Below are 27,889 nucleotides of genomic sequence, written 5' to 3'. Positions count from 1 at the left end.
TTATTACAAAACACCAATATAAAACGTTAAAAAATGTGAGGTAATGTCGTCTTTTGTTTCTTTATAAGCAAAGAAATAATTTTGCATAATTGTATGCATATCTATTATCTATTATCTAACCAATTAGCTTGTCAATTGATTTGTTGGGATTTGAATTATAGAGTATGAGTCATAAAACGGAATGAAACTTCCAAAAAAATGCCTTTATTCATTAGAGAAGACAACATTTGTTTACAATCTTTATTAGACTAAACAAAGTGCGTAGAATTTGCGTAGATTTTCCGATGCCGCATCTTAATATAGAGTCTTTGGTTTTTTATAAATGAATGTTTTTTAAAAACAAAGATTTTCTTAAACGTTTTTTTAAAAACGAAAGTTCTTTAGTTTTGAAAAATAAAAACGATAAACAGCTCCAGTCCGTAGTCATAGGTCTGTGACTAATGCTTTCCTTTATATATTCTTTTTTTCTAAATTCACAATCCCTTTCATCTATTTAAGTACAGTTGTCTTTTTGTATGTCTAATCATAACTCATGAACCTCTTAATCAATTTTCCTCAAATTTTGATTGGGGAACCACGGGAATGTTCTTAGCTTGGTTTTGAGATTCTAAATTGAGTGGGTCCGTGAGTGGGTCCACTCCTAATTTACGACCAAGCGTGGGTAAACGGTGGGAGTAAATATACAGGGTGTCCCACAAAACATGACAATGGGTGAAAATTTAAAAATGTCTTCTTCCCCTAGTTTGCTAAGTTGTTTGAACCCCAAGAGAATAATATAAAAATTTTCATGCCTGCCATATTATAGTAAAATTGATTTCAAAATAAATTTCAAAGTAGCATTCAAAACGAATCACAAACTCTCATGTTGCGTGGAACACCCTGTAAGTACCCTGGGTAACGCTTTGTTCTCAAGCTAGTGTTTGTATAAACTTCAAACATCTAATTTTTCTTTACAATTGTTGAGTTGTGAACGTGTTTAATTACAAACAAAATGTCCGACATGCTGAAAAAAAACCCATTCAATTAGTAAATCTTTATTATTTTCATATTAACATAAATAGGAGATACAATGCAATCAATTTTCTTGGAAAATTGAATAAATAAATGCTTTAAAAATATCACATATTCAATATATTAATTTCTTATAAGGCCCGTAACTAGCTATTGAAGAAGGGGTCATTGATCAAGTGATCCGTCAGCCTTAACGCTGAACTTTTTCTTTGTGTACTGGGAATATTGTGCAACTTATGTTTGTTGGGTATATTGTGCAACTTATGTGTACTGGGAATATTGTGCAACTTATGTTTACTGGGAATATTGTGCAACTTATGTTTGCTGGGAATATTGTGCAACTTATGTTTGCTGGGATTATTGTGCAACTTATGTTTGCTGGGAATATTGTGCAACTAATGTTTGCTGGGAATATTTTGCAACTTATGTTTGCTGGGAATATTATGCAACTTATGTTTGCTGGGAATATTGTGCAACCTATGTTTGCTGGGATTATTGTGCAACTTATGTTTGCTGGGAATATTGTGCAACTAATGTTTGCTGGGAATATTGTGCAACTTATGTTTGCTGGGAATATTGTGCAACTTATGTTTGCTGGGAATATTGTGCAACTTATGTTTACTGGGGATATTGTGAAACTTATGTTTGTTGGGAATATTGTGCAACTAATGTTTGTTGGGAATATTGTGCAACTTATGTTTGCTGGGAATATTGTGCAACTTTTGTTTACTGGGAATATTGTGCAACTTACTTCATTTAGTATATCGTGTACTGCATGTAGACTTCCTTATAGAAAAATAAATCATTCTGCGAGGAAGTTACACAGCCTTTTAAAATCAGAGATCCTTGCAAGAAGTTTACTGGGGGGGGGGGCAGAAATAAAGTGTTAGAAAATCCTAGTAACGGGCCCCCACCCCAGGCCTTATTAATGCAGAGCTTTCTTTTCAGGGGCGGCGTATTAAAGTGTACAGGGGGAATATAAAATTTTAATTTTTTCTTAAAAATCGAATAAAAGCTCCAAATGTTGCAGGTGGGCGAACAACCTCTTTATTTCAGATATAAGTACTTCTCCCCCACTTTCCAGGGGGGGATGTCCACCTACCCCTCCCCCCTCACCATAAAGCCGCCACTGGAATTATTCTATTTTATTTTAACAAGAAAGACCAAATTGCTCAATATGAGCATACGAATGTTCTTCCTCATCTTGTACATAGTTCATCGCATAAATTTACATGAAATTTAAATTTTTATCTATTTTATTATTTTGAGTCCAGTCCGGAAATTTTTTTGTCGTAAGTTTAAGCTTATGATTTTCATTTTTGTTGAAATAATTTAGGCTATGAAATGAGGCAGTTTTTTCTTGAATAAGACCAAAAAGTGCATATTATCAACATTGATTTGGTTTGGCTAATTAATCTGCTAAATGGGGCGGCGCGGCCAATGGTTTGGTTTGGTTAAAATGTCCGCCATGTTGTTAATTTCAGCAAGCTTTTCAGAGAGTGGTAGTAAGTGTTGTTCCATCCACTCCTTTACTGTAAACTCATCTAAAATTTATATATCTTAAAAAAGAAATATTCTAGAAAAGAATTATTCTAGAAAAGAAATTTTTCTAGAAAAGAAATATTCTAGAATAGAAATTTTTCTAGAAAAGAAATATTCTAGAAAAGAAATATTCTAGAAAAAAAATATTCTAGAAAAGAGATTTTTCTAGAATAGAAATATTCTAGAAAAGAAATTTTTCTAGAAAAGAAATATTCTAGAAAAGAAATTTTTCTAGAAAAGAAATATTCTAGAAAAGAAATTTTCTGGATAAGAATTATTTTAGAAAAGAAATATTCTAGAAAAGAAATATTCTAGAAAAGAAATATTCTAGAAAAGTAATATTTTAGAAAAGAAAGAATGTTCAGGAAAATTTACTTCAAATATTAAGTATTTCATATTTTAAATAATCTTACCAAAGTATAATCCAAGAGTTCGCTTGGCTTGTTTTTCTAAATCTCTGAATGGAAAAAAGTCCATGTTACATTCAGTGATACCATTAATGGGAGTGTTCGCGAAAAATGAAAGGAGGCATAGGCTTATGGCAAAAAATAATCGCTTTTGACCGCTACTAATCTTACTTCTTTCTGTTGCGCCTATAAGGAGAAATTTGTTTAAAACGACTTATACTGAAGAACTTAGGCTCTTACCGTCCATACCATTTCAGAAACTTTCAATATACGACTTGGATCGTAACAAAATCAATTTAATTTCAAAAAATAATTAAGATATTACAACCTATAATCATCGATTATTTTTAGACTCATTCTTATATAGTTAATACTTAATATTCGTTTTGTATACAATGAACTAAAAACACCGAAATAGCTGGCCGCGCGCCAGATGTCTCAGTTCTCGATGCTTTGAATGGTTACACGTGGCAGAGACACCTAGCGGAATAAAGTCTTTTTAGGTGCATTGTATAAAAAACAAATAACACAAATTATGAAATATTAACTATATACAAATGCGTCGAAAAATAATCGATGACTTTAGGTTGTGATATCTGAATGATTTGTTTGATATTAAATTGATTAGTTTACGATAAGAGTCATATATTGCAACTTTCTGAATTTGTATGGATGCTACGTTCTTCAGTATAAGTCGTTTTTAACAATTTTCTCCTTGTGAAATAGGAAATGTTCTCTTCCTGTTTCTTAGTTTTTTGAGTTCTACTGTATCTTAGAGAATAATTTTAAAATATTATTATTTTCTACATTTAGAAAGTTAAAATGAAAAATATTTAATATTTTTTTCTCCATTCCTGACATTTCCAGGTAGGTAATTTGTTGTTTTTAAGGTTTCTTCTACACGCCAGGGAGAGGAAAACCTAAAGAAGATATTTTTTAAATAATTTCAAATTTGGGTTTGAACTTTTACATCTAATAAAGGGAGTGTAAGCGTATTTTCAAGTGGTTCTCTATGCAAATATGACAATGCCGGATCGGAATTCGGTACCCTTGAAACCTTTCAATAATTGATGTGTAAAATATAGTCTAAATTAAATTCGGAATATTTTTTTTTCCGTTAAGTAGAAATGCGCAAGTCACTTTTGTATAGAAACTTCGATTGAAAATAATCAGTTTTTAAATTATAAACATTGCTTTATTATTCATTCTTTAATAGACAAAACTTTTAAGGGTATCGTTGTGAATCAGACATTGTCTTTTTTGCATGGAGGGTCACTTGAAATTACGCTTATAATAATCATAATATATATCTAAATACTTTGCTTGTCTGTTTGTATCCAATAAATTCGAAACGGCTAGACCGATCGGGCTCAAATTCTGTGTGAGACATCAAATGACCCCAGGGAATGTTTATAAATAATCGAATTTTCAAAAATTTGCCTCTAAAAAAGGTTTACACACTCAGGAAACCTGTTTTGTTATCAGGATTATTTAGATACTTTGAACTAAATGGAAACTAAAAAACTAAGAATATAAGTTTACATTAAATTAAGGTTCATGAGTCAAGAATGCGACGGAACTTTAAGCTTCGATCATTCCACGGTAAACTATAGGGTCTCCTGCATTGTTAAAAGTCAGTGAGACTTAACAAATAAAATATTTTGATGTCCCATTGGACAATGCATGGAAAGTTCCGGTTTTACAAGAACTTTTAAATACAAGAATGAATAATTTATATGTTGAAGTATTTGATGATTACGTAATAACTGAAATGATAATTTATGTTATCTAATGAGTAATGATCAATGTCGCCTATTTGTGCATAATTTTGAATATTTTTCTTTTATCTTTTTCCAAAATTTAGTTAAACAAATTTAAACTACACCATTTATATATATATTCATATCTTTGTGTGTGAATAAATCTGTATAATAATATTATACAAGTATGTTCAAAACTTTAATATATCTTACTTGTGTCTAACATGCCAGTCTGACATCCATCCATCCTTCAAAAAAAATGTTTAAATGAATATTATCAACATATTTGAAACTTAAAATTAAAAAATTTAAGATTTCGTGAACCTTTCTATGAAACTATAGTTTCCAAATCTGCTAATGTGTCAATTGAAATTAAAAACATGACATTTACATTTCAAAGTCTCCTTTCAATTTTTTTTAAATATGTCATTATTTTCTATTGATAGCTTTTGAATGAAAACTTCATTGGTTTAATATTACCTTCTCCTTCAGTCTGGTATATAGTTGTTCCACTTCTACTCTAGAATGTAATAATACTATTTTATAATTTAGTTAAATTCTTGTATTTTTTTTCTTCACTTAACTATGAAATGTCCCCAAAGACTATATATCTAAAGAAATAAATAAATTAATTAAAACAATTGCAAATTAAAAATAAAACACTAGCGATATTTATTTAGTAAAAGAAAGGCCAAAGATGATGTTTATTCCAAAGTTCTCTGGTTCAGAAAAAATATTTTTATTGAAATATTTTTTTCAAGAGAGTTAGAATTGGCATTGACAAATGTTTAAATTGTTAATTTAATGCCGTCACATTCCTTTCTATATTGTATGTTTACACCTACCAATAAAATTGTACAACTATCCCTATATACTGTTTATGTACACCTACCTCTGTATATTGTTTATGTACACCTACTACTGTATATAGTTTAATCACAACTACCCCTGTATACTGTTTATGTACACCTAACCCTGTTTACTGTTTATGTACACCTACCCCTTTATACTGTTTATGTACACCTAGCCCTGTATACTGTTTATGTACACCTACCCCTGTACTGTTTATGTACACCTACCTCTGTATACTGTTTATGTACACCTAACCCTGTATATTGTTTATGTACATCAACCCTTGTATATTTTTTATGTACACCTATCCCTATATACTGTTTATGTACACCTACCCTTGTATATTGTTTATGTACACCTACTTCTGAATATTATTTATAAACACCTACTCCTGTGTAGCGTTTAAGTACACGTCTATACCTGTATATTGTTTAATTACAACTACCCCTGTATTTTGATTATGTACACCTACCCCTATATACTTTTTATGTACACCTACCCATGAGTACAGTTTATGTGCGCCTAGTCTGTATACTTTTATGTACACCTACCTCTGTATATTGTTATGTACACCTACATCTGTGTATAGTTTATGTACACCTACCCCTGTGTACAGTTTATGTACAGCTACCCCTGTATACTGTTATGTACACCTATATCTGTATACTGTTTATGTTCATCTACCCCTGTATATTGTTTATGTACATTTACCCCTGTAAAATGTTTATGTACACCTATTTTTGTGTATTGTTTATGTACACCTACCTCTGAGTATTGTTTATGTACACCTACCTCTAAGTATTGTTTATGCACACCTACCTCTGAGTATTGTTTATGTACACCTACCTCTGAGTACTGTTTATGCACACCTACCTCTGAGTATTGTTTATGTACACCTACCTCTGAGTATTGTTTATGTACACCTACCTCTAAGTATTGTTTATGTACACCTACCTCTAAGTATTGCTTATGCACACCTACCTCTGAGTATTGTTTATGTACACCTACCTCTGAGTATTGTTTATGTACACCTACCTCTGAGTATTGTAGTTTGAGATGAGAGAAAATGCCTTGACACCAGGGAATGAACATCTTTAATTAGAACAATGCGGAACATCATAATTTGCTTAGCTAAAGGGACTGTTGTTGGAATTTCAAGTGACCCTCCATAACGGTAAACTTTCGAACTTTAATGGATCAATCTTACAAATTGAATTCTTTAAGCAATGTTCTTCGGCTCTACTGCATAAAATGCGCAAGTCACTTTTAGAGAATAATCACTATTGGAAATTAAAAATGTTGAGATCGAAAAAGAGAATAAAATTTATAAATTTCGCTTAATCAAAGTTTTATAGGACACCTTTTTAAATGGGACATGGCTCCTTTTTCAATGGAATGTCACTGGAAATTACGCATACAGTCCCTTTAAAGAACAAAGCTAAACAAAAATGATGTGCTTAAATTTTTTCTCCTGATCTTTGAAAAATAAATTGAAAGTGGCTCTCATGTTAGAAAAATTTCCTACCATACAAATTTTGCACAAAATAGCGATCAAAAATTTTAAAAAACCTTTTGGCACAGAGGAAACCTATAATTCGCGAAACTTTTTGTTGTAAAAGTTAGTAGATAGGAGGTGTGATCAATAAGTTTCGCTAAAATTTTCTTAGGAATAATTCTCAGCTCTGATTTTGTTTTTCTTAAGTTCACTATAGCTATATTGGATACATTTTGACCAGGTTGGCTTCAAGCAGATCGTTGTTCTCCTGAAGATGGAGTTGCTACGTTGTCACAGCATGTTTGCCAGACAGTTTGATGTATATATGCCTTTACATTGTAAACAAAGCTAAAAAACAAAATTTCTATAAATGACAATGATCTGGGCCAAATTTGTCCCAAAGTCTCTGACATAGGATTAAATAGATGACATTGATTATGAATCTCAAATGTAAATGTAAACCAAAAAATCCTCAAAAGTTCTTAATACATTAAATAATTGATTCTTCTTTTCTTTGATCTAAAACAGACTTTGATGGATCAAGCTTGAGACCATTCTGAACATTTTCTTGCTGTGACGAACGAAACGGACATATTTTGGAAGAACGCTTTTTACAATTACAACAAAGATCTGATTGACATCAACTGATAATCCGGTATAAATATAGAGAACTTTCAAAAAAAAAATCAGGGCTGAGACTTCTACAAGTACCCCTAATTTTTTTAGTGAAACTTATTGATCACACCTTGTACTTGGCAGGTCATAAATTGATTGAGTGTGATACAAATATGTTCTCAGAAAGTTCTCAGAAAATCATGGAGGCCGGATTTATTAGTAAATAATATTTTTCTTTTATTTCGTAATATTTATCCAGAATCAATTTGAACTATATTTCCACGGATTTTTTCATCAATACAATAGATTTTATGATTTGGAATACAATAAAAAAAACAAATTTAACTATCGATATCTAAAAAAAAATTACGAAAAATATTTTGCGGATTTTTTTATATACCAGAAAAAAAACATTTTTGTATTCTCTAAGCTAGTTTCCACTAGTTTCCACATTTTTCTATAACAAGGACCGTCCAAACTAAATTCAGTGATGTGTGAAACAACTCTAATCGAGGTTTTTTACTCCCTCTGTAATCTGAATTACATATGAACACAAGATGGAACCTAACCAGGGTTGTGAAATAAGGTTGCTAACTCTGAATGCGCTCCAATGCACGGGAAATGTCGTCTCCTCAGCTTAGATAGAAAAAATTCACTGATTAGGCGACTCGAGGGAGGGATTTTATCTATCTATTAATAGAAGACGACATTTCTCGTGAATTTGAGCGCATCAAGAGTAACCTTACAACCTTACAATTGAACCTAACTAACCTGTAAAGATCCCACTGATTAGGGTTACGTCGGAGTTCATCATACAACATCAAGGACTGGACATTAACATTTCAGTTTAGGGACTGATTTCGGGACTAAGGACCCTCTCTGCCCGATTTACAAAAATACTTTTTAAACCTGGATCTCATCAAGAGTGTGAAAGAAACAACTTTGATTCTGACAATTTTCACATCTGTCTCTGCAGCACAAATGCCAGCGCAAGTCACTTGAGTAGAGAAACCCCAATTAAAAATAATTGATTTTTAAAAGATTCATCCTTAACCAGACTAATCTTTTAAAGGTACCGTTGTGAATCGTATATACCACTCTATACATGGAGAGTCACTTTAACTTACGACTTCAGTACCTTTAAACAGCCAAAACAAATGTAAATTTCACGATACATTTAAAGATCTATTAGGATCAAAAATATTTAGAATATATAGTAAGGAAGCTGTGGAACCATGTTTGTGCTTAAACTAAAAGCTAAGAGGTCACAAAGTCGTACTATTTATGTCGCAGAAATTCTCTTTATAGAGGAGTACGATTTCAAAATTAATGAATGCTAAAGGATTAAATATATAATTGGGAAGAAATGTTTCTCCAAATCTAAGAAAACTCTGAGTTTGTTACATTCAAAGAGAATAGAATATATAGAGAGGAATTTACTAGAAAAAAGTGTAAAACGGCCATTTTGTTGTACTGTTTCCATACTGCAGGTGTACTTCACATATTTATGCTATATAACCTGTTGGGCCCTGGAATATCATTTTATAGAAAATCTAAAATTATTGTTAAAAGAAAACCAAATTATGAAATATGCTGGTTTCACAATTGACCAATGATCATTTCACATAGACTCTATGCCTTCCACTTTACAAACGATGATTTTCCGTTATAACTATAAATCAAATGATGTTTTTATTCACCTAATTCATTATAAAGTTTATTTAACAGTTTAAAAAATTCGAAATTGAAGTGGATAGTCTAGGGAACATACTGTATTAATGTACTCTACTGCATATAATTTGTGAACATTCACATGATTTGTACACTTTGAACTCCCTTTCAGGCTGAAAGGGACTGAAAAAATTCATACCGAGAGATTCTTTTAATTCCTCTCTATATATTCTATTCTCTATGCATTCAACCCAGAGAAAGTTTAGTAAAACCTTATTTTAATTCTCTTTAAAGGATTTGAAAATGTTTTAACATTATCAAAATATGAATATAAATCAAATATTACCTTTTGCGGAGAACATTTTAATATTTCCTGAACTTTTCTGATAAAATAGTTTAACTTAACCATGAACATCAAATATTAGAATGGAAAGGTAATTGCGGTCGCGTATACTCTGCGTACATATTGAAACCAGTTCTCTTTGGGCGGTATTTGTAAACAAGAATAGATGCATCAGTGTTCGTTTAGTATCCGAGGAGGTTAAAAGCATTGAATTTGATATTTTTGATAATTCACATAATAGTTTTCTACGACCAGAATATTTCATTGATTTCATTGAAAGATGGATCCCATGTCAGGCTGTAACATTCGTCTTGTGTTTAGATTACCGCCCAGAGACAGTACACTGCAGTACAAAAGATGCGTGCACTTCTGAAATAACTTTCCTTGCATTATAACCTTGGCTTTGTTAACGTGTACTGCATATTCTGGGAGGAAAGTAAACAAAAAAGAATTCGCGTTGTTCACGTTCCTCGTACTTCACACAGTCATTCAAAGGTTGCAAGCTCTGACGCAATAATCGATGAGAATTTTTCCAAATACTTCTTTAGAACAAGTTCTTTATTGTCGACCCAGTGTTGAAAATTGATGCATATTTTCAGTACAATTTATTTGGTATTAAAGATATTGTGGTTCCGATCTGATATTGATCGACTTCTACTAAAATCAAGGAATTTAATCAATTTGTTTTTGTTAAGATAAATATTTTCCTTATTGTGTGAATATCTCCCTTTCCTGAGGTAACAACTGCAAGACTAATATAAAGCATTGTAAACAAAAATTCACTTTTATAAAAAATGTCAAATATGTTAGTTTTACGAAAGCTAAACATAAAAAACTGTGGAATAGGATGACGACATTTAAGCAACCTTCGTATTTAAGGCTGTTGAAAAGAAAATAATTATATGAGTAGATTTAAATCAACTGTGTACACAATTTCTATACTAAATTTGCTTTGCTCTGCTGTGCGGAATTAACTCTATCTGTTTCCTAATATTTAGAATTCCCTGCAACTGTAAATTTTTTTCTTTCTTTTCCCAATCATTAGAAAGTCCATAAACAGACATTAATCATGACAGAATACTTCAACCTGGGAGTTTCAGGTCGTCTTTACATTCTCATCCTGTATCTGGGTTTGATTATAGTGAGTGCAATGGTATATTCCTGAGTACAAGACTTGGTACAGCTACTGGAAGGAGTTCACACTGTACTGCAAAATGATCGTACCTGGACCAACCTGCAGTACAGTACAGTACAGTACAGTGAGTACAGTGCATAAATAGAAAGACTAAGTATATATGTACATCGAACGACATATTGGATTATCTCCTAGCTTCAACGCCAAAAAAAAGCCTTGAAACACTAAAATTTTCTGCATTTTATGATTCATTCATCTTTTAAAATGTTCTGATTAAGTCCGAAAATCACAATTTAGAGGTATAAACGATCCAATATAATGTGGGACACCCTGTAGTCAATGTAAATATATATCAGGTAGAGTTTGATTATGTTTAACAATGGCGTATATATGTGGACTGCTCAGAAACATTTTTTTTATAAATAAACGTAATTTGTAACATTGTTGGTTGAGATACAATGGAATACTGCGGAATAGGACGACGACACAGAAAACATCATGATCTTTCTACTTTTCATTTGCTGCGTTTCATGTTTATTTATAGAATACTTGGAGCCAAAACTTTAATCTAACAGTCGTCTTCCTATTTGATAGTGGTATGCATGTTCCACTGTATACAAATATTGAACAATTGCAAAAGTTATTTGACTTGTAGGACTATAGATCTTAGTAAACAATAATGTTCTTATATTTGTTGTGGTTTTGTCTGCTACAAGAAGTTCTCAAGACTTATCTATAGAAGTTAGATTCCCTAGATATTATTATTGAGTACTTTACAGTAAATATATAGGACTCAAAATTAGTATTGTAAGATTAAGAGCAATATGTGCAAAATTAGAATTATTATACAAGATTAAGAGCAATATGTGCAAAATTAGTATTGTTATGCAAGATTAAGAGCAATATGTGCAAAATTAGTATTGTTATACAGGATTAAGAGCAATATGTGCAAAAATAGTATTGTTATACAAGATTAAGAGCAATATGTGCAAAATTAGTATTGTTATACAAGATTAAGAGCAATATGTNACCTGTACAGAACATCTCATGTCTACCTGTACATAACATCTTATGTCTACCTGTACATAACATCTTATGTCTACCTGTACATAACATCTTATGTCTACCTGTACATAACATCTCATGTATACCTGTACATAACATCTTATGTATACCTGTACATAACATCTTATGTATACCTGTAAATAACATCTTATGTATATCTGTACATAACATCTTATTATACCTGTACATAACATCCTATGTATACCTGTACATAACATTATATACCTGTACATAGCATCTTTTTTATACCTGTACATAACATCCTATGTATACCTGTACATAACATCTTATGTATACCTGTACATAACATCTTATGTATACCTGTACATAACATCGAGCCATGAAAGATGGTTTTGTAAGTGTCGGAACATATTAACCACATATAATCGTTCACCGAAAGCGCCCTAAACAAAATATATATCATATTATATAATTGATAAAAATACTAAGAGACAAAGGACGTGATTTTTTGCCATGAACTCAAAATTTCTGATCCCTATATCTTTGCAACCGGAAAGTGTAAGCCTTTGTCATTTCAAACTTAGATTATTTGGTCTAACAGAATTCATAGCTGAAATATCAAAAATCTACGACATTGGGTTGCAAAGATATAGGGATTATAAAATCAGAGTTTGGGGCAAAACCGGAGTTTGGTTTTTATTTTTGTTTGCATTTTCTATGAAAAATGGCTATAGTAGATATATCTGGAAAAATAAAAGAAAGAACAATGTTAACTTTTGGTGACAATATGTAAAAAATAGTTATTTAAACATTTTAAAAAAATAATATGGCCCTTAATAAAGTTATAAATAATTTTTTTTATGAAAAAAAAATTTAAAAAAGAAAGCAAAATTTAAAAAAAAATTAAAAAATAAACTTTTTTTTTAGTGGTTGAGAGAGGTGACCTTGTACGCACTGGCTACCCACACTCCACCAAACACTGCAGAGTATGTTCTCCACACTGTATTATCCACAAACCTAGAGATATCACTTTACAGTCATCGTTCTTTAAAGATAAATGGATTGTATTCGATTTTCTAAAAACGACGCGTAAAAAACGAAAAATGAAACGATTTTCAAAACGATAGTTTTTAAAAAGAACTATATTTTTTCAATTACATAACGATGTAGTAGTTTTAGTTTTGTTGACGAAAGTTTGGCGTTTTTCTAGGTTTTAGGTAGAAGAGAAAAGAATATTTAACACTGACGACTAATGTTTGTATTAAACATTCATATAGCGTATCAGAGTAGAGTAGGGAAGAAAGAATAAGTAATGCGTCTGCAGGAAGATGCCAATGTTATCGGTGTTTCTTCAGAAACTACTTTTCAAGAAAAATCGCCCCCCCCCCACCCCGGATTTTTAGACATTCATATAAAAAATTAGGAGGCAAAAATTGGGAGTTTTTTTTAAGAAAGATGAAAGAGCAATAATTAAAGACTGTTTTTTTACAAAGTCACGGAACTTTTCTGAAAAATAAGCGGTCTCCAACAGAAAATTAGAAGTTATATCGGGGTATCCAATAAAATGAAGATAATGGTTAAAAAAATTATTTATTTTCAACAAAAATTTTAAATTAAAAAAAAATTATTTGAAAATTATAGTGGAATCTGTTACCTGTCAATATCCTCAACATAAACCCAAACCATTGGTTCCACCAGCTCCCCAATCCCGGATTCTCTTAATAATAAATATTTTAAAGGGACTGTACTCAATTAATTTCAAATGTATCTCCAACTACAGAGGGACATGTCCGATTCACGTTACAACTGTACCCTTTAATGCTTCGTCCGATTGGGTATGGATGAGATATTCATGTTAAAAATTTTCATTGTGGCTTTTCTACAAATAATACTAGCGCAATTATTATACTGATACAATAGAGAGAATAAACAGTATTAAACACTTTTAAAACAGAAAAACAAACGACCAAATCTGCCACATTATTGAAGTTTATGGGTACTGTTGTGAATCCTGCATAACTCTCTAGAATAGAATGTCCCTTAAAATTTCACCGACAGTCTCTTCACAGTGATTTTTAATGAAGAAAATCCTTTTAAAAGGGGTCCATTATAAACCTTTTTTATTGCCTTGACACCTTATATCTTTACAAGAAATAAGTTAAATATTGGTTTTTGAAAAGTTTAACTTCGCAAATTAAGTTTGTTTATAAAGAAGACACTTCAAAAAATGCTTCAACTCAGAACTTAATCTTGTCTGCCTCCCCCAGTACATCCTTGAAATCATCTCTGGATTGTTCAGCAGATTGAGTATTGACCCATCCAACATCTCAGAACAAAACCCTTCAGCTTATAACTTATTTTTCCCTTTCATATTTAACATTTTAACTTTGTTTTACAGGATCTTATATTTTGATTTTGGTTTTCGAAGAAAAGTGTTTGTAAAGGGGAAAATATCCATTTTTTTCTCAATTAGAGTTTTAAAATGGGTGCATTTTTTTAAGACCCTGAAATCCCATAAAAAAAACCTCTTCCGAACCAATAAATATTACTTTAAAAACATAAAAGCATTTGCAGTGGGTGTCTTTTACAAATTATTTTGAACACCTAAAACATGTTTCCCTGGCAAAAAAGTTTTTTTTTGGGATTTTAGGAACATCTGAATGGAATTATAAGATTTGCTAACAATCCATTTAAATGGAGCTGACACCAAGTTTATTCCCAGAAATGTTGAAAACTTAAATTCTGATATGTTTGCAAATGAAATTTCAATTTGATTTCAAAACAATTTCTAAGCTAGCAAAGTTGAACAAAATCTTTAGAAAGAAACTTTTCTCAACTTTCAAAATACAAATAATATGTTGGGTTCTTTTCCAGATTTCATCATTAGAAAGAAATCCAACTAGAAAGTAATCTCAGACAGTAAACACCAGTTTATTATTAACGAATCTTGTTGAGAAGTAATACAGGTTTTCTAAAATTGAACTGATTTATTTAAACAAAGGGGAATTTGAGGATCCCGTGCTTTTCAATAAAAATTTTATGTTATGTAATTTTTTTAAATTTTGGAATTTAATCAATTGTAACATAACAGCAGATCTTTCATCTGTGAAATAATTCGTGGCATTTGTGGTTTAAGCAATATTTACAAGTTTATTAGAAACTATTTCTTGACATTGTCTACTTTAGATTAGATTTATCCATATTTCTCAACATATCTTACTTTAGATTAGATTTATCCATATTTCTCAACATATCTTACTTTAGATTAGATTTATCCATATTTCTCAACATATCATCCCAAATTATTGGAACTTTGTTTAGGCCTCGAACCATCTCTCCCAATCTTCTTACATGTTGAAGAAACAGGTATCTAAAATCAAATATATATATATTAAGAATTTATACAACCTGTGTCCGAATTTAATAAATTTAAGCCGCGTCTCAAATCCCCCCAAAAACCGGTTTAAATTGAGCGCCGGCTTGAATCTTGAAAAATTGAATACAATTTTGAGTGAAACCAACCATATTTGAGCCGCGGCTTAAATTCTTTAGATTCGGCCTATGAGCATTTAGGGACGCTTCGTCGTGAATGGAATGTTGACCTTAAAGGGACTGAAAGCATAATTTCAAGTGGCCTTACATTCATTGATGGTAATGCCCAATTCACAACGGTACCTTTAAAACATATTGTCGTTTTTCTAGGTTTAAAATGTTTTTTTTCTGATAATTCCTATATTTTTTTCCTGCAGTAGAAATGTGCAGTTCCCCTTTGATACGGGAACACTATTGAAAATAATCAGTTTTCAAATTACATTAAAATCGATGATAAGACAAGGCTTTATAGGGCACCTTGTGAATCGAGCATTGCCATCTTTGCATGAAGGGACACTAAAAATAACGCTTACAGTCCTTTTTAGGGACACAACCTACAAAACTAATCTATTTTTTCTATCGATTAAAAATTTTGTTTTCCTGATCCTTAATTTTTTTTTAAACCCCAAAAATTGAAATTTTTCAAATTTGAATACGTATAATGTTTTATGATTATAAATATAAATAAATATATTTTCATCGATAAAAAATGTAAAGATTGGCTTAAAATTGTGTTAATTATTCAAAAAACGTTGGAGTTATTATATTTTCAAATTTATAAACATTCCTGTTAACATTAATGCATATAAACTAGTTGAATATATATTCCACAAATGCTAATAAATTGCAAATAAACTTGAAATGGATTTGTTGAAAATCAAACACAGGGGAAAAGGAAAATATAAAAGAAAAAAGAAAATCCTGGATTTGATTCGGGTTGGAAACAATCCAATTCGGTGGCCATATCCACAGACTAACACAGACTGCTCATACGCTAGTAAATGAGTTATTTTGCAGATTCCATTCTATGCAACATGAGTACACAACCAATCAGAAGACATCTGTATTCAGGGATGTTTAAGGATTTATTGGATATGAAATAAGAAAATTTTAAAAAAGACGATATTCATAAATTTTTATTTTTAATGTTAAAAATTGGAGCATTTCTTTAAAAGTTGTTAAACTTAAAGGTACTGTAAAGGAAAAATGAAAGGGGATATAGGCTGAAATTAGAATCCCAGGAGCTGATTGAGACCTATAAGAGTTCTTTATGATGTTCTTGTCTCGAGAAATTGACATAAAACTGTGGAAAAATTATACCAAAACGTATATATGTAAGATTTTGTGCAGTGCAGTGCAGTATTATTGTCACGTGCCTCCGTCTGTATCACGTGACCAGTATACTGCACTGTCATTGGAGGGAGTTCTGGTCACGTGATACGGACGTATATTTTACATATATACGTCTTGGTATAATTTTTACACAGTTTTATATCAATTTCTTGAGACAGAAACATCAGATAGATGACTTTTTGGTATCGTTCAACTCTCAGGTTTCATTTTTCCTTTACAGTCCCTTTAACACCTGAATGGCTATTATATGCAACAAAAAACCCATCGTGGAAAAGTTATAGCATGGCGTGCTGGGACAACAATAGGCCTACAATAGGCTATCCCATGAGAGTGTATGAGCAGTCTGTGCTAGTCTGGTGGGCAATCCTAACATAAAATACTGGGATGAATATTGTACACTCTACAGGGTGTCCCCGAAATTTGGCAATTAGAGAGGACTTAAAGGTCGTCTTTTATCTTTAAAATAAGATAAAAGAAAGGTTATAAAGTCTCTGGTGTTGGGACATTTCATGGAAAGACATTTCATCGACAGGAAATTTCATAGAAAGGACATTTTATCGACAGGACAAATCATAGACAAAATATTTCATAGACAGGACATTTCATAGACAGGACATTTCATGGGTTGGAAATTTCATAGATAGAACATTTCATAGATAGAACATTTCATAGATAGGACATTTCATAGATTGGATATTGCATAGACAGGATATTTCGTAAAAAGATATTTGAATGATAGGACCTTTCATGTCTTTCTATAAAATATCCCAACACCTAAAATCTGACCTTCCGTCATAGTATGTGCTTCCTGTGCTTTCAGCATTTGCCTTCTCCAGTCTTTCAATACATCTGGAGCATTGGCCCAACTGGTAAACCTGAATATACACAACATTGGCCCAACTGGTAAACCTGAATATACAGAGCATTGGCCCAACTGGTAAACCTGATAGCTTTGTCTGAATAAGATATCAATGTTCATAATCTTAAAAACTGATTTGCTGTGGATTCTCTACAAATATGACTTGCGCATTTGCAGGAAAACGTGAAGGAATTATCAAAATTTTACACTTTTAAATCTAGAAACAAGACAATATCTTCCACATTATTGATCAGCTAGATACAGGTTTCAAGGATACCATTGTAAATAAGGCATTTCCACCTTTGCATGGAGGATCACTAAAAAGTGCGCTTACAGACGTACCCTTTAAGTTTCCTGAGAAAGTTGAATATTACAAAATGTTTATTTTTGAGATATGTTCATTTTGCTGTTTAATATTTCACACTGTCAGCTGTATCGAATCTTTGGAGAAAAGTTCGAATTTGTAGATAGATACCATCTATCTACAATTCTCTGTATCTTGGTTGGTATAATAGTTTATTGAACTTGAAAACTTGTATATTTGGTACAGTGATAAACAGAAAACAATGGAATTGGAAGACGACATTATTGTAATAGTTTAGTGTACTGGAAGTTGTTACAAAGCAAATAGTTTTACTAACAACTTATTAGATGACTAATTTTGTGAACTGGGACTGTTTACACTGCACACTTACTGTGATTCATTCTCATTGGACTTTAAACTTATAATTTGATCCTAAAAGACGTCTTCCAATTTCAGAGACAATGTCTAAATTCCATATTGTAGTGACAATATCTGAATTCTATAAAGTAGTGGCAATATTGTATATGTATTGTATATATATTGTAATGTCAATATCTAAATTCCATATTGTAGTGACAATATCTATATTTAATATTGTAGTGACTATATCTAAATTCTATAAAGTAGTGGCAATATCTGAATTTAATATTGTATGATTGCAGTGACGTATGATATATGTTTTTTTAATATAATTGTGTGTCTATGGTCACTTTCCAATATATCATTATATTAATAGTATAAAGGGGGGAGGGGGCTCTATTAATGTTGTTGAATTATTAATTGAAACATGTCAAGAGTTTCTAGTGATTTATCGTTTAAAGAGTGGGTCTTGCCAATAAAGGTATAAAAACTCAATTCTTAAAACTTATTTCTGATAGAATCCTGATGTTGTAGTACATTCGATCCTTAAAATTTGTTTGATGCAAATAGTCTAAGTTTGAAATAAGAACAGGTTACACCATCAGGTTGCAAAGGTTGCATCAGGTTCCGCCCTGTACCCAACCCTATATGCATTAAAAAAAAGTTTACAAAAAATCCTTTAGATTTCTTTTTATTAATAGTCACAAAATTTCACGATGATAGTGTCAAAAATGTGAGTGCTAGGACAAAAATACTTCAGTATAACTTCCAGTATATATATATTTCTTATAACTTATTACTAGAGGGTTTAGAACTAGAGTCAATATCGATATCGCACGTGTAGACTGTCGAGAGAATATCAGTACTTATGCCCCGTATCCGTTCTATCTCATTCTGTTGAATCTTGTGGAACTAGTTTAACGCGGCCAGGCATCGTCTTCCACACAGTAATCTAATTAGATGTTTTGGAACATATTTCTGAAAAGAAATTTGTCAATAAATCAATGCTAGAATCAATTATTTCGTTTTCATCATTATATTGATTTTTTATTTTACTTGAATTTATTCGCAGATTTCTTCAAATGTCGTCTTTTCAATAATATTCCAGAAAATCTTTGTGAATAATGAGAAACTAGGATAATGAGAAAATAGAAACTAATACACGTAGAATTAACTTATAGCTGTGTTCATCCTGTTTTACCTAAATCGGGCAGAGCCCGTACATGTGTATTTTAATGCTGAACTCTAATTGGCTGGACTTAGGCTTTGAATCGACTTTTAGGGTTACCACACTTACAACATATTTTTTAATTGTTTAAAGGGAGTGACCGGCTATGTAAGGTAATTGAACTGAGTATGCAGTGTTGTCAAAAACTTCTTTAGGATTCATTTGAGACATATTTTACTTTTTAAAGATCTGTAAATCCTGCGTTTGAGCGCAAATTCGACGTTTAAAACTCCTGATTTGGGGGTGGATACGCTTTCAGAATTAGTTTTTTTTAAATTAAAATTAAAAAGGAACTGGCCACAAATTCTAATATTCTAATACCTATATCCTGATGGTGGAAACTTTTGATATTTCAAACTTAAACTATTTCATCTTACAGAACTCTTTAGAATAAGTAACGGCCTACGACATCGGATTTCAAAGATATAGGGATTATAAAATCAGAGTTTGTGGTAAGAACTTAGTTAATTTCCAACCTACCCGCCACTTGAAATTGTTAAAGTTTAAGTTCTTCTTATTTCTAAATAAAATTTTTCGGAAATGTTTAAATTTCTTTTCAGACATAAAAAACAGTTTTTACCTGAAATTCTTCAAGTTTTAGCGCGAATTCTACAAATTTATTTTATTTATCTCGTTTTCATGAGAAATTAATAGTGATATGTTTTCAACAAGTATCGCGAGAAGAAAGGTTTTATTTATCTTATAATAATTTCATTCTAAATTCATTAAAAACCCTGGAATGATAAAAAATACTTTGTTTTTCTTTTCAGATATTTTTATGGAGAAGGAATTTTAAACAAATTTTTATTTTATAAATGAAAATTTTATTTCTAAAAGCATAAAAACATACAGGGTGAATTTCTGGATGAATGAATACTATACTGGGTGAACCAGAAAGAATGATAAATATATATTTGCCTAGATGACCGAAGGTTTGTACAAGTGGAATGACTCCCAAACCTTGTTTATCTGCTTCAGAGAGAAGTTCTGCTACATCCTACAGTAAAACCATTAATAACGAATACATCGAAAGTATTCATCAAATGTCGTATTCTTCACTTTCTAATAATGGAATGTTGCAGATATTTAGTTTTTTAATTAAATGATTATATGGAACTCTTTAAAACTGTTCCGGCATATTCATGGCTATTTATTTATTTTCGCAAATACTGAAATTTACGAAATATAGTATAAAACTCATTGAAAAATTGTCAAGACGACATTTGATAAATTCTTCCGATGTATTCGTTATTAAGGGTTTCACTGTAGTATAAAAAACTAAAGGAATTTAGATCTTGTCACTAACTCTGATTTTCTCATCCTTATATCTTAGCAATCCAATGTTTTAGAGCTTAGATATTTCAAACGATGAATTCTTTTAGATCAAACAGCCTTAGCTTTAAATATCAAAGGTTTACACTATCAGGTTACAAAGATTTAAGGATTAGAAAATTAGAGTTTGTTGCAAAGACTCAATTCCTTCAATTATTTATTACTTATATTAATTAATTTATTGATAAAATAAGCTTCCTCTATATCAAGATGTGGCAGAAATACTACAATCTGCATAAAAACTTAAAACTAGAAAGAAACGAAAGAATTTTGCTCATCTAAACTTTTTACCTTCCTTGAATATGCATTTAAAGCTGAAAGATTAGCCAGGGGTCCCCAATGTGGGAACATATCTTCATATTCAATCAATATATCAGTCCCTCCCGCCTATATAACATATCTTCATATTCAATCAATAAATCAGTCCCTCCCGCCTATACAACATATTTTCATATTCAATCAATAAATCAGTCCCTCCTTCCTATACAACATATCTTCATATTCAATCAATAAATCAGTCCCTCCCGCCTATACAACATATTTTCATATTCAATCAATAAATCAGTCCCTCCCGCCTATACAACATATATTCATATTCAATCAATAAATCAGTCCCTCCTTCCTATACAACATATCTTCATATTCAATCAATAAATCAGTCCCTCCCGCCTATACAACATATCTTCATATTCAATCAATAAATCAATCCCTCCCGCCTATACAACATATTTTTATATTCAATCAATAAATCAGTTCAAGTTTGAAGATTCAACACAAATGATCTAATTTCTTATAATTTTCATTTTACCTTTTTTATCATTGGAAGAAGTTGAAGTAAATAACTAATCTTTGGAGGAGCCCCCTTTAGATCTAAAATAGAAAATATATTTTCAACCAAGTATTTTCAGGTTTTAAATCAACTTATTAGAGCTGGCCAATGGTCAGGTCATGTTTTTTTCAATCTGCCATATATAATTACGTTTTCCGGCGCTAATGCTTTTTGTGGAGGAATCATGATTGAATGGTACCGGACCATTCACAAATTAGAAATTGTAATCTTTGCATGGATGTTGTAATAGCACTTACAGTTTCTTTAACATGATTTAAAAAGAATCACAAAATTTAACTGTTCATTAGTTATTTTCCGGAAAACTTCCCTTTAAGCGAACATGCGAAGTCCTATCTTAAAGAAGAAAACTTACTTATGTTAATTGAATCTGATAGTATCTAAATAACAGCTGATATAACTGATATTACTTGTAAACATACTTGAAGTAAACTTATTTATGTTAATTGAATCTGATAGTATCTAAATAACCCCTGATATAACTGATAATACTTGTAAACATACTTGAAGTAAACTTATTTATGTTTATTGAATCTGATAGTATCTAAATAACAGCTAATAATAAATGATAATACTTTTCAACATACTTGAAGTAAACTTATTTATGTTTATTTATGTTTATTTATTGAATCTGATAGTATCTAAATAACAACTGATATAAGTGATAATACTTGTAAATTACTTGAAGAAGAAATAACTCGACAGCAGGAGAAATTACGTAGATATTACTTTTACGTCTGTGTAACCTCGATACTTCTAAAATTTGGATTTAACGCACAAGTATGAGAGTAGCAAATTTATCCGCAGTTTCCAATAAGAAATTTTAAACAGGTTTGTTCTTCTTAATAGCTCAACGAAGAAAGGAATTATGAGCAATATCAAACAACAATTCAATCTTACGTGAAATTTGTTTTAGTTTGACGTGATACGGTATACCCCAATTCTTTAGTTTGAGGTGATATACAGATTACCCCAATCCTTTAGTTTGACGTGATACAGTTTACCCCAATTCTTTAGTTTGACATGATACGGTATACCCCAATTCTTTAGTTTGACGTGATACGGTATACCCCAATTCTTTAGTTTGACGTGATACAGTTTACGCCAATTCTTTAGTTTGACGTGATACAATTTACCCCAACTCTTTAGTTTGACGTGAAAAAGTTTACCCCAACAGTTTGACGTGATACAGTTTACCCCAATTCTTTAGTTAATTTGACATTATACAGTTTACCCCAATTCTTTAGTTTGGTGTGATACAGTTTACCCCAACTGGCAAAATTAGAAGGACCCGAAAACTATGTCCCTTAGTGCTAGAACAATCAACATGGTTTTTTTTATTTTAATAGGTTATTGTCACGCCCATTACAATTACATTACCTAAATGAACAACTCTCTTGGGAGGAATGAACCGTCCCTTATTTCTAGATTCTTCTGGAACAATCTCCAGCTGATTCCAGTCGAATACCTAGAATAGATTATATATCAATTATTAATTACAAAATTCGATTTTCATTAAATTTTGAAAATACCCGAAATTTTGTATAAAATATGCAATACAATGTAATACAATGTAGATAAATTTCTTCGTTCATATATCTACATATTTGTATAACTTCAAATCATGTTTTGAATATTTATTTTCTTATTTTGGACCAAATTGGCTAATATTTTTTTAGGAAACCCATGGGTACCCTGGGTGGAACATAGGATTAGAAATTCGACAATTTTTTCAAAGATAGTTTTTTAATTAGATTTTTTTTAATCCACGGACAACCCCGGGTACTTCACTTTGGATTAAAAAAGTGTCGTAACGTAAGTTTACAAACAATATGAAGATTTACGCTGAAAAATACTAGCTAAAGCTTTATTTAAAAATGTAGAATATGTTTGAGTTAAAAGTTAGAACAAATAATCAAGCAGAGAAGGATATAATTATGCACTGGGCAGTAAAATATTAATCTCAAAACATACAAACCCATATACATATATTTTAGGTCGTGTTTTAAAAGATGAATTGAATATTACGTCCGACAAAGCTTTGGTGCCAGTGATATTGAGATATTGATATTACTCATCTTTCTGATTACATTTATACAAAAATACGTCTATCTTTGTAAAAAAAAAGGAGGGTAAAAAAGATGTATATACAGAAAAACATTTTGAAAAGTTCATGTGAACTATGCAACTTTTAATTAAGATTTTTTTCTTTTTATGTGAAAATATTTTCTCTGTTTGTGATAAAATGTATACATTTGTCAACTTGTAAAATTAAACTGAAAAATAAGAAGTTAATTTAATCTTAAATAACTTTCTAAAATATTTATGGATATTTTTTATGTTTAATTTATATATGTCGTTGATTAATTCGACAAAAGTTAAAATAAATGTTAAATATCTATTATAAACTGATAACCATGCAAGTATAAAAATGATATTATAGTAGCGTTTTTTTTACTAGCATTTTATCTGGTAGACTTTTTCTAGGTACACCTTTGTTCTTCTTATTCACCTGGAAGTGTTTATGAGATTTTTTATCTCTAATCTCAGATTAATAGTGTTTTGAAACCAGGTTTTTACTGAGTTTTCCTTAAAGGTTATTTTTCAAACATTGTGTGCTAATTAGCAACTCTTGTGTAGTTAGGTATTTTATAGGAATTCGAATCAAGGTTGTAAGATAAGGTTGTATTCTCTGGATGCGCTCCGATGTAGGTAAAGAAGACCTTTATAGCAATGGACACTTTAAATCCTCATATGACGTCACTGCTTATTTTAAAATATAAGAAACTTTGTGGCTTTGTCTGACAATCTAAAATTTGTATATAAATTTCAGCTTACTAAACTTAGCATTTTTACCATGCTAAGAATTTAGTCTAGATGTTTTACCGAGCTTTCCAATCAAAATTTGATGGAAATTGGTCCCAAGGGGTTCCTGAATTATGGTAGGATATACAAACAAACAAACAGTCATTATATATTCAGAAACATGTCAACATACTTATATTGTAATAATGTAACTAATAACAATAATTTGATTAATTATGTTATTAGAAGTCCATCTCATTGAGACACTGCCATCTATTATATACATTCTGTTACTTTCTACGGCAATTATTGTATAAACATATTAATTAGGCTTTTAAGGCGCCTGAAAATTATTTTAGCTTTTAACTGTTACTTTGAAAATCGGCTATTTTAGGTCATTTTCAAATTTTGGCGGACTTATCTTTTCAAATTGGCGCAATTTTGAAAAAAAAATTCCAACTATTTTCCAGTATTTATTTCCTATTTTAATATTTAGCAAATTATTTAGTTATATATTGTGTCTAAAAGTTCTGATAATTAAAGAAAAGTGATAAAAATCATTTATGTTCTAAATAAAAAACAATGCTTACCTCTTTTGTTCTTCTTTTGGTTTTCAAATAATTATCCTCGTTCGGTATCCTGCAAATATTTAGATAAATAAAATTTTAAATATTTCAGAAAATATATTTCCATACAAAAAATCTCCACTTATATGGAATCTTATTATTTTATTATGTTAAATTTTTCATTTGAGTTTATAATTAGGAATAAAAGTCATAAAATACTTAAATTCTATGTAAATATAGAGCCTGAATTCATCCCCCAATAAAATGATCCATTGCAAAAATCAGAATTAATCATTCATAAATTAATAAAAAAGTGTAAAAATGTTGTAAAATAACCGACAAAATATTGTTAAGGTTTAAGCGAATTTAAACTTTGCTTATTTTGAAAAAGATCAATTTCCTTTTCTCTTCCGACAAAAATAGATTTGTCTCCGAACGAATCCCTTTGTATCTTATATTCTTAGAAACTTTTCAACCCTCTGAATCTGATGGATTTTAGAATCACATGAAGGTTCAAATGTTTTAAATGGATTTTAGTTTTTTTAAACCTTAGCCCATGTTTCTTCAAAATCTACAATTAAATTTGCCCGCTGTATTGAGGTGTGGTTTGGTTTCTATATTATAGCTTTACTGTCGGATTATAATAACCTCAAGCTTGGGTTTACTCCGGGTGCTATTCTAACTGTTCTATGTACTATGAAGTATGAACTATATCCTATGTACTATGTACTATGAACTATGTACAACTAAACATGGTTCTGAAACCAAGTAACGTCAAATCGGAAAACTGATCAGGTCCAATTTTTATTTTGGTAACTTTCATTATCATTGTGGTTGGTTCAAAGCTTGACAAAATGCTAAAGAAAAAGCATTATTGTTATTATTTGGAAATGAACGTAGAAAAAAAGATCGCCAGATAAAAGAGACAAAAGCTTTGCGTCAAGAGTTTTTAAGTTTGGTTTTGTATGTTTGCAATTTTCAAGTTGTTTTTTCAATAAGAAAAGAAAACTCAGAAAAGAAATGCTGCGTCAGGTTTTCTAAAATAATAGAAAATTTCACAAACAACTATCTCCACAGTTGAAAAAATAATCAACTTTGAACATTTGATGATTTGACAATGCCGTAGAAGTATCGCTAGGCCCTTTGCTTGACCTTAAATACTAGCCAAAGTATAGCCCTGGGTATACAGATTTTAAAACTTCAAATCGTTTATTTCTCTACTCAATTTACGGAGTATTTGGAACAATCCTATAATATTTTCACGTTAAAAAGTCTCTTTTGTTTCGGGGAGATATTCAGCCTTCCTTTAGATCAATGGAATTCATTTTAGCTTAACATACAAACCCTTCTATCACATGGTTCCAGATTTAATTTATTCGATTTGCATTTCTATTTATTAATCTATCTATCTATCTTTCATCTTGATACATAAACCTATTATTTTTCCTATAATTTTTATTTTTATTTGGTTTCTTTTAGACTTTGACATTATATGTTTTTATTATTTATAATATTGCGTTTATACCTAATGCAGAATATTAAGTGTAGTAAATGTAAATAAATAGGTACGTAATGTAATATTCCCTATAGACTTCAGCTGCACGTTAATTTAGACTGAGATTCTTGATTTAGAACGAGTTCCTGATTTATTAACGTTAACGATTCTAAACCGTTCTTTCCAACCAATTAGCATTCATACCACGTTCATTAATTTGTAGATCATTCAATATTTATAAGACCGTTTTCAATGTGTACATTCTTTTTTTCGGAACCATGGCATCATTCTTGATAATTCCGTTTGTTCCTGTTCCCCAGGAACGACGCCCAGCCCTACCTATAACCATTCCTAAACCTCTTTCAAATACTTTTATACTCCAATATGGATGGAGAAGCAAATTGCTGGAAGAATTTTAAGTAAGACATTCTCTGAAAGCCTTGAATAAGAAGCATGGAAACCACATTACAGCAATGTTCAGTCCGCTTCAGATAGAATAGAAAATGAACTTTATAGCCTCATATTTATATTCTCAAATCCATATATTTCAGTCTGGATCTCTGAGATCTTTTAAGTCAAAATTCCATCACACTGCAAAAATCGTGCATTGAAATTAAACCCTACACATAAACTGGTCAACATTGTAAAATCACAGATCACCAAGGAAGGTTGACTTTGTCGAAACATATCGATATGGGTATCCAAATTTTTACCTCGGACCACTGAATGCAGCCTATTTATTAGGTTTTTTAAATTTGGAAAAAGGGCCAAAAAAATCTAGTTTTTCAGTAGGACTGTGACTAATTTCCACAAAAAAATAGTTTTTCAGTAGGACTGTGACTAATTTCCACAAAAAAACTTCCAGATAACTTTTTTTATTTGAAAAATTCCCCTATTTATAACAAAAATGGAAAATTGAAAATCTTTAGCGAAATGTTACAATCAAAAGTAATTGATCATAGAAACCAATCATTTTTACAATTTTCTGGTTACAAATATATTTCATATTTTACATATATCATATTTTTTATAAAATTGTCTTCCAGAAAATATACTTTATAGTTTACATGCAATACAACAACTAACCAAAATCTTCATGATTCTTATTTTTTGTTTCCTAATTTTAGAAAAAATTTGACCCTGAACTTAAAATTGCCTATAGGAAGAAAAAAAATTATTTCATAATGGTATTTGATTCCATCTCTGAACTGTTTATTTCTAATTTCTGAGTTTTCGTTTTTAACTAGAGAACAGAGAAAATTTATATTTAGCATACCCTCTGGCATTATACTGCGGTTCATCTGTATCAGCTGACAAACCAAACTGTCCGCTGAGGAAGACGATCAATGTAAACAAGGTCAGTGTACAGAGCAGCGCGGCAAGTTTGCGCCTACTAATCAAGTGCGCTTTCATTTTCATTAGAAATCTATCTATTACTTCACTGTGCTTTGATTAGAGAAAAGACAGCTATTTGCCATTTTTCCATACTTCTGAAATATTTTTTTCAATGG

General features: G+C 30.8%; 1 protein-coding gene across 1 annotated transcript; it reads right to left on the bottom strand.

Annotated features, from left to right (window-relative positions):
- Window positions 1-1,018: 1,018 nt before the first annotated feature.
- Window positions 1,019-27,889, bottom strand: LOC111711237 (hexosaminidase D). Its single transcript, XM_023485532.1, has 22 exons — window positions 27,655-27,889; window positions 24,908-24,956; window positions 22,893-22,980; window positions 21,474-21,535; window positions 20,957-21,052; window positions 20,252-20,330; window positions 19,914-19,942; window positions 17,369-17,538; window positions 15,117-15,227; window positions 13,512-13,574; window positions 12,802-12,874; window positions 12,218-12,300; window positions 10,858-11,016; window positions 10,404-10,448; window positions 9,700-9,736; window positions 8,454-8,509; window positions 6,608-6,664; window positions 5,201-5,240; window positions 4,934-4,968; window positions 3,815-3,880; window positions 2,967-3,010; window positions 1,019-2,555 (listed from the first exon to the last, which is right to left on the bottom strand). The coding sequence occupies exons 1-22, from the start codon at window positions 27,795-27,797 to the stop codon at window positions 2,431-2,433; spliced, it is 1,710 nt and encodes a 569-aa protein (XP_023341300.1). The 5' UTR covers window positions 27,798-27,889; the 3' UTR covers window positions 1,019-2,430.

Source organism: Eurytemora carolleeae, unplaced genomic scaffold (assembly GCF_000591075.1).
Source record: "Eurytemora carolleeae unplaced genomic scaffold, Eaff_2.0 scaffold1109, whole genome shotgun sequence".
NCBI classification, from domain to species: Eukaryota; Metazoa; Arthropoda; class Copepoda; order Calanoida; family Temoridae; genus Eurytemora; species Eurytemora carolleeae.
The sequence above is the reverse complement of the archived record's forward strand: the minus strand, read 5'-3'. Positions and strand labels throughout refer to the sequence as shown.

Excerpts from the sequence above, each read along its gene's own strand:
- LOC111711237 (XM_023485532.1), bottom strand. The coding sequence starts at position 27,797 with ATGAAAATGAAAGCGCACTTGATTAGTAGGCGCAAACTTGCCGCGCTG. Across the intron at positions 17,539-19,913 it reads TAAAACTTGAAGAATTTCAG|ACAAAGCTATCAGGTTTACC; the intron begins GTAAAAACTGTT and ends TATCTTATTCAG. Across the intron at positions 12,301-12,801 it reads GGGTAGCCAGTGCGTACAAG|GGCGCTTTCGGTGAACGATT; the intron begins GTCACCTCTCTC and ends TATTTTGTTTAG.